At 38.6% G+C, this 7,940-nt stretch overlaps 1 protein-coding gene across 1 annotated transcript in view; it reads left to right on the forward strand.

Annotated features, from left to right (window-relative positions):
• Nucleotides 1-4,642: 4,642 nt before the first annotated feature.
• Nucleotides 4,643-7,940, forward strand: part of LOC107103237 (heat shock 70 kDa protein 12B-like) — a 7,322-nt gene continuing 4,024 nt past the window's right edge. The window contains exons 1-4 of the mRNA XM_015402813.1: nt 4,643-5,072; nt 6,932-7,156; nt 7,255-7,426; nt 7,519-7,938. Of these exons, the coding sequence (XP_015258299.1) occupies nt 4,791-5,072; nt 6,932-7,156; nt 7,255-7,426; nt 7,519-7,938 (1,099 nt within the window). The 5' untranslated portion in view covers nt 4,643-4,790. The remainder of the gene's footprint in view (nt 5,073-6,931; nt 7,157-7,254; nt 7,427-7,518; nt 7,939-7,940) is intronic.

Genomic DNA, 7,940 nt, shown 5'->3' on the forward strand with positions numbered 1-7,940 from the left:
GAGGGATTGCTGAAGAGTCAATAAGTCGATGCAATCAGCTGGTTTTCCTTAGATAGAAAACTTTGAATCAATCTGACTGGATGATCTGGTTTAAGTGGATCTATAAAGTGACCTGAGATGACATGATGTGAATTGGAGCTATAGAAATAAACTGAATAGAATTTAACTGACTTATAATTTTAAGATGCAGATTACAATGAAATGTTTGGATTATTGTTGGTTTAAACTGAAATGTTCTGAAACTGATCATAGATACGATCAAATTTAAAGCAGCTGATTGATACGTTATTTAAATATGCCGTTAATTATCAGAATCATTTTAAGGTAAAATAGTTTCTCATAGATTTCCGTTCTATAATCATAACCTGTTGTTAGATATTCTCAATAGTTTCAGACAAGCTGCTCCAAACATGATGTTTGAAAATGTTTCTAGTATTTTTCACTAAAGTACCTTTGTTGAAGTGATTTCAGCTTTTCCTTCTCTTGCTGGAGATTAAAGCTGCAAAGCAAAAATACAAACCGGCATTAGCTCAGGATACCTAAACAAAATAAAAGCCGTCCTTCTGCACAGGTGGGTCAGGTTAGGGCTGATGGCTGCTTTTAATCTGAAGGACCATGAGGAAGAAATTGGATTTCAGCAAAAAATCCTGCAGTGTGAATGTAATCCAGGTTTGATTAGAGGGCGGGGTTTAGTGGTAATAGGTCGGGGCTTCATAGTTAGTGGGCGGGGTTTAGTGGTCAGATAGTGCTGATGATGATTCCCAGTCATCCAGGTCATAGTCATTCAGTAAAAGTTTAAAAACATCCACTGGACTTGGTTTCTACAGTTTGAAGACGTTTCACTTCCCCTCCAGGAAGCTTTCTCAATTTAAATGTCTGGATCCGCAGTGAATTCGAGTCTTTATATAAACAAAGCCTGGTATTGCTTGGAAACATGCAAATGGTAACCGATGAACGGGTCGTTTGGCTCCATTGTTAGCCTGAAATATCTGAAACCAAGTCCAGTGGATTGTTTTTAAACTTTTACGGAATGGTCAGATAATGAGACTTCACATAAATGGGCGGGGCTTAAATGTAAGAGGGCGGGGCTTGATGGTTAGGGTTTGGGTTTAGCAGTTAGAGGGGGGGGTGAGCTAAACAGAAACCTATGAGAGTAACTTTGATCCTTTTTAAAGCCCGTAGTTTAAAAGCAGAGGATGAAATCAACTATTGAAGCATCAAATAAAGGTGATTATTCTTAAATTCAACCTCAAAGCTGAAAATGGACGAATGCTTACATGAAATCTTCATGTTGACTCTGATGAAAACTGAAAATCTGTTGGAATCTAATGGAAAAGGTTAACGTTGATTTGACAAATAAAATCCAGTAAAGTGTATTTCTGACACAGTGGACATCAGGACTTAAAGGACACGTATTCACAGCAGATCTGCTGCTTTTTGAAATATAATTCAGTGACTAGATAAGAAAAACAAACATGAAACCTTAAACATGTAAAGCTGCTTATACTTTACCTTCGATTTAGCATGTTAAACTTTTCCTCTGCAGGTCCCAAATCGGGGCTGTGGGTTAGAAACTAAAGATTAATGAAGTTAATCAAGACTCATAAATGGATCAAACTCTGGGCTCAGCAGGAAATGATGAAGCAGCGTCCTGCTGAACCTTTACCTGTCCTACAGCCAATAATATGAGGCAGGGTCAAAATACTTAGGGCTGCTTTAAGAGTGTCAGGTTAGCTGAGCCTTAAAAAGTCCATAATGTTCTATAGATACTGCATTTTCCTCTGTGGTTCATCTGTTCTTCCTTCATCCGTTTTTACCAATGATTGTCTCATCAGCTAAACACGACATCAGCATGAAAAAATGCAGTTTCCTAATACGTGGAAACATTAGCAAACATCTATGGCAAACATTCCTCTCTGATAATGTTGCACACTCTGGTTTGGTAATAATGAAATCAGGGTTCAGGTCTACAAACTAACCGATCAGGAGGAGCAGGAAAAAAAAGGAAAGCAGGTCTTTATTTACCTTCTTTTATGCTGCTGGGAATCTTTCAGCTCATTAATTCTAAACAAAACACAGAAGAAAAGTTGCTTTAAACTGTTAATATCAGATCATCCATCTTTAGGAACGATACGCTCATTTTATGGAAAGCGACAGACAAATAGTTCACCTCAATTCATTTTTTTTTTGTCTTACTTATTAGATTAATTTAATCCAAAAAAGGCTAGATAAACAATTGGAAGGTAATAAATTAATTGAAGAAATTAGCAATTTTTGAGAGTTTACTATTTTTTGAATAATTCAGTGGATTGAGAGAAACCTTATATTCTGTGATGCATTAAAATATTATTTTATAATTTACATACTGTTATGATCTTGGCACTGATGACTGGATTATCGGTTTAATTCCTCCACCTGATTAGCTCCGCCCAGTTTTCGTTATCACTCATCAGATCCACCTGTTCCAGTTCCTATTTAACCTGCTTGGTCCCAGCCATCAGTGCCAGATTATATGAGCCTCTGAGGGACCAAACTTAAATAAGGACAAAAGGTGTTCAAAATTTTTACTTTCATTTAATTGTGTCAAAAATGGTTAAAAAAGGCTCCAAAGCAACACAAAATAACTTAAATAATAAATAACATGAATCTGGGCCCAAATTAACTGAGGTCAACTGAGGAACCAACTCAAACAAAAACTGACCTGCAAACAAAGAACTAAAGGCTGCTTAAATAGGGATGGAGTAACCCAAGTCTACCACATGAGGGAGACATAACATAACAAAAGAAACAATAAAAACAAAATGAACTGAACCATTCTATGAAACAAATAAAGCAAAACTAACTTTTACTTAATAATGGGTATTTCAGTGACAAAATTAACTAATTAAAAACAACTTAAACAAGTCTCCCCTGTCAATCAAATGGTACGCTCCAGGTTTCCTCCTCCAGCTGGTTTGCATCAGCAGCACCTCAAACTAAACAAGTGTAAATAAACCATTCAGACGGGTATTAACTAAAGTGTGCACCCATTAGAAAATACCTGTCTAAAAGAAATAACCGACTTAAACATAAACTGTAATATAATATAAAGCAAGAAAAAAATACTAACAGGATGTGGTGGGCGGATCATCCACCACAGAGCCGTAGGTGAGTTCTCTAGCGTACCCCAGTGTGTTTATTCTGATTGCCTGATCCTGACTAGTTTCTCCTCATGGACTTCTGAGCCTCTCTGCTCCTGTTCAGATCTTTTTGCCTGACCTGCCTTCAGACTTCCTTTGGATTCTACCTGCTAACGACCTGTGATCTGTCTCCCAACCCCGCCTCGGATTTCCCTTTGGTACGTCTTCGGATCTTTCATCTAATGGCCTGGACTTCTGATCCTCATCGACTCCGGCTTTAGATTCATTTTCCGGAAACTTCTGCTCTTCCTCGTCTGCTGGCTTTGCTTGCAGCATCTTTGGCTTCAACTCCTGGAACTCTCTGGGCAGCGCCCCCCACATGCAGTGGGAAATCTTCCTGCTGGATACAACTCCTTCCTCTGGGCTTGGACGGAACTTAATAACCAGGTTAGTGACTCACATGCTGACTCTCGTTCCCCGTCAGTTATGTGGTCACTAACCTGAGAAACTTATGTTTTTCTTTGGAGTCAAATTATGCTGCTACTAAATAAAATAGAAATGTTTTTCACCTATTTTATGAAAAAAGTAATTTTACCTTTGATTCAGAAATTCCAGGTCCTCTTGTGTATTTAAAAAATAAGTCCTAAGGAATAAAAGAACAATATGTTTTGGACAGATTCAGGTCAAAGGTCAGACTTTCATTAGCTGTGATGTCAGAGCTGGACCGAACCATTTGCTGACTAAAACAGGCTGATTACAGCACAGACAGAGGAAGAGCTGGACTGGGTGGATGAGCCAGAATAACTCTGATAAAGACGTAGAAACATGGACATGATGCACGATGTTAGATGATGAGGTGTTTACCTCATCTTATCGTATTCCTCCTGCTGAATGGTTTCCAATTCTCCAATCCTTTAAAACAAAACACACATTTTATTTACGAATAACTGAATCTCATAATTATGATTTCAAAAAATGAATCTTTAATTTCAATAATCAAAACTTCAGTTTCAAACATTTGATAATAAAATATCGAACATATTATCAGGTATTATGTTTTATAAACTGATATTCAGCATTTTTAGTGCATTTTAAAGTCATTTTATAGGTGAATTACCTCCGAAGGAGCTCATTGGTTTGCTGCGCTGCATTAAATCTATGAAGACAAAAACGGAGCATCAATAAAAGCTGAAATAATCTAAACTTGACAGATTAAGGAAATAGATTTTTACTTTGACTGTTTCTGTGAAGCAGACATTCTCTGCGATCCTGGAAGGAGAAACAGAAATCATTCAATCAATCAATGAAGCCATGCTGGGGGGTTTTTCCTCAGATCATCTTCTTAAAGTTCTGATACAGTTCCCATATGAATTTAGATGATAGAAGATTTTAATATTTAAATGACTCTTAAATCCATATCCTTAGATCAGTTTGCTCATGCAGCTTACCTGCAGCTGTCTTTCAGTCCTTTCACTTTCCTCTACTCTGTCCTTTTCTATGCAAAGTCAATATGCTGTGTGGAAGCAACTCCTGTCCTAAAATAAATGTCCTCTGACTACTGGGTAAAGGGGCAGAGAGTCTAACTTTAGCTCCATCCACAGATTATAAACATCTCCCCACCATCTGCCTCTCAGTACTTTGTGCAGATCCTGAACTGAACCCCTTCCTACGATGGGAGACTCTTTCATTATAGCTATAGACTTCGGCACTGCATACAGCGGATATGCATTCAGTATAACATCCAGAGGGGAAAAAACGGATCCATATTTGAAGATCTGGGGGGAAGAGGTCGGACTGGCAACCCCAAAGACTCCTACCTGCATCCTGTTTGATGAAAACCAAGAGTTTATCAGCTTTGGTTACGAGGCTAGAGAGGATTATCTTTCAATAAAAGGACAAGAAGCCAGAGACAAGTTATTCTTCGACTGCTTCAAGATGGCCCTCTATGGGAAAGTGAGTACAACTGAACGGATCATCAGAGGCTGAGCGGGTTTTTGTAAAGCAGTTGAAATTATTTACTTCATTGGACCTAAAGGCAGGGAACTAATTTAATTAAACCGTGCTGCTGGTTTGGTTTTTACTTAAATATTAATTACTTTAAAGGCACAGAGTTTAAAACACCAAATACATGTTGTTAGGATAATTATCATTGATGTAAAAAATTAGCCTTTTTGCTCGTTTTCTATTGTAATAAAACTAATAAAAACCAGACACCTCACCTTATGCCTGCTAATCGAAACACCTGCCAGTATACTTTGTCCTAAATAAAAGAAACAATAGAAAAATAAATAAATACATTGATTATCAGTAGCTCTTTTTTTAATTAAATCATCCAGCTATGTTTAATCCCATAACCTATGTTTTGTTAATGATCAGTTTTAAAGTGGACCTTTACACACACAAAATCATTCTTTTTGTCTACTTTAAGTATGTTTAAAAGTCAAATGCAATAATTTCTATGGTCAGAAAGGAGGTTCAGTGACAGAGATGGAGACTATATGACCATATTTGGACGGTCAGAAATAAAAGTAGTAAAATAATATTATCAGAAAACAAGATGTCTGCCCAGCCCGGCTTAGATTAACGCTGCGGGAAACATGTCTATAAGCAACTAACGATTATTTTACAAAGTCGTTAATCTGACGAAAATTTTTTCGAGTAATAATCTGATGTATTATTAAAAAACGATTTTTTACGAAATTAAACCCGGTGAAACTAAAATGTTTCCACTTGAGGAGTTCTTGAGAGTCTTTCCAGGTTATATAAATTATAGATTTAACTTTGTTTTAGTTTCTGTCATGACCTAGAAGCCGATGACTGGCTTGATTGTTCGTTCTATTCACCCGCCCAGCTCTGCCTAGTTTCTCATCACCGTTGGTTTTTGTCACCTGCTCCGGTCTCTATTTATCTTGCCTGCTTCCAGTCATCAGTTCCAGATTATTAAAACCTTTAGTCCGAGTTTTCTAGCGTGCCTGATTGTGTTCTTATTGCCTGATCCTGACCCGCGTTGCCTTTGGACCTCTGAGCCTGCCTGTTCCTGTTCTGATCCGTTTGCCTGACCTGTCTTCGGACTCCTGCTGCATTCTGCCTTTTGCTGACCCTGGATCTGCTTCCTGACACCGACCTGGATTATCCTTCGGTGCCTCTTCTGGCCCGTACTCCTGTGAAAATTCGAATCCGCCTCTGGCTTCGTCTGCTTGGATCTGATCTTTTGGTTCTGCTGCTTCAAGGCTTCAGCCTCTGGGACACTCTGGGCAGCGTTCGGCACGTCGTGTTGGCCGCCGTGCGGCTGGAATCCACCTCTTCCTCCGGACACGGACTGAACTATAAGACTCGGGTAGTTTTAGGGATTACGTCTAGGGGATGTTGGCATAACATCCCCCACATTCCCACATCCCCCAAATTAATTGATTGATTGAGGATTTTCCGTTACTGTTGTGTGTGTAGTTTGAGTTGTTTCTTTCAATTTTGACTATATTGTTTTTTTTATCTCCTATTGTTTTACCTGTATAATGTCCTTGAGTGTTTTGAATAGCGCTTGAAATAAAATCTATTGTTATAAATATTATTAAGTTGAATAAATCTGTTTTCATGTCTTATTTATGCAGCAGTTTTTAAATATAATTCAGTTAAATTCAGTTGAATCGTTGTAGATTACATACATTAAACCCTATTACTACACAGATGATTAACTTTTATGTTTGTACCCATTATTAGAGTATATAAAATCAAAAATATATATATATATATTGGAACTTTTATTTGAAATCTTTGAAGATCAGGCCCTAAAATAAGAATCTCCATTTTTACAGAAAATCAACAGAGACCTGAAGATTGAAGCAGCCAACGGACAGTCAATGAAGGCGCTGCGGGTTTTTGCAGAAGCTCTGAGATTCCTGAAAGTCAACGCTCTGACAACGGTCAACTCAAACGCCAAAGGTAAAACGTTTATCCCTTCTGACTTCACCTGGGTGCTCACTGTTCCTGCCATCTGGGATCCTTCAGCTAAACAGTTCATGAGAGAAGCTGCAATGCAGGTAAAACTAGATTGACTCACATTTATTAATGGATGCAAATGAGGCATCTAGAGTAAGATGTCTATGTTATAAAGCAATGAGCATGGTATCGTTTGTAGGCAGGTATTGTGAAAGAGGGAAATGGAGATAAACTGCTGATTGCTTTGGAGCCTGAAGCAGCTTCAGTCTGGTGTAAGAAGCTTCCAGCTGACGGCTTCATCACACAGAACATCAGCAGGAGATCACTGGACCAGTCTCCAGGAACTCAGTACATTGTTGTCGACTGTGGAGGTTATGTCCTTTGCACTGACTTCAGGAGTAAAGGTTTTTTTTTAGATGCAAACAATTATAAAATTTCTCTTCTTCGCTATCTTCTCCTGCAGGTGGAACCATTGACATCACCGTTCATGAAGTCCTGGAAGGAGGAACCCTGAAGGAGCTGCACAAGGCCTCTGGGAACGATCTGGGAGGACAAACTGTGGACAGGAAGTTTAGGGAGTTCCTAAGACAAATATTCTGTGATGGAGTCTGGGATAAATACGAACAAACCTATCCTGTTGAGGTTCAGAAAATAATGTATGACTTTACCCTTTTCAAAAAAGGGGACAAGGATATGGAAATCACCTGCTCACTAAACCTGGGTAGATTGGCTGCAGCTAAAAAAAGCATTGAGAAGTTCCTGGAAGGAGTGGAAGGTGCTTCCTGGGATGAAGGATCCATCAGAATCTCCAAACAGAAGCTGAGGTCTTTCTTTGCAGAGAGTTTGCAGGGGATCACTCAGAGTCTGGAGCGTATTTTACAGGGC

The sequence above is a fragment of the Cyprinodon variegatus genome, unplaced genomic scaffold (assembly GCF_000732505.1).
Source record: "Cyprinodon variegatus isolate N-32 unplaced genomic scaffold, C_variegatus-1.0 Scaffold1402, whole genome shotgun sequence".
Lineage (NCBI taxonomy): Eukaryota > Metazoa > Chordata > Actinopteri > Cyprinodontiformes > Cyprinodontidae > Cyprinodon > Cyprinodon variegatus.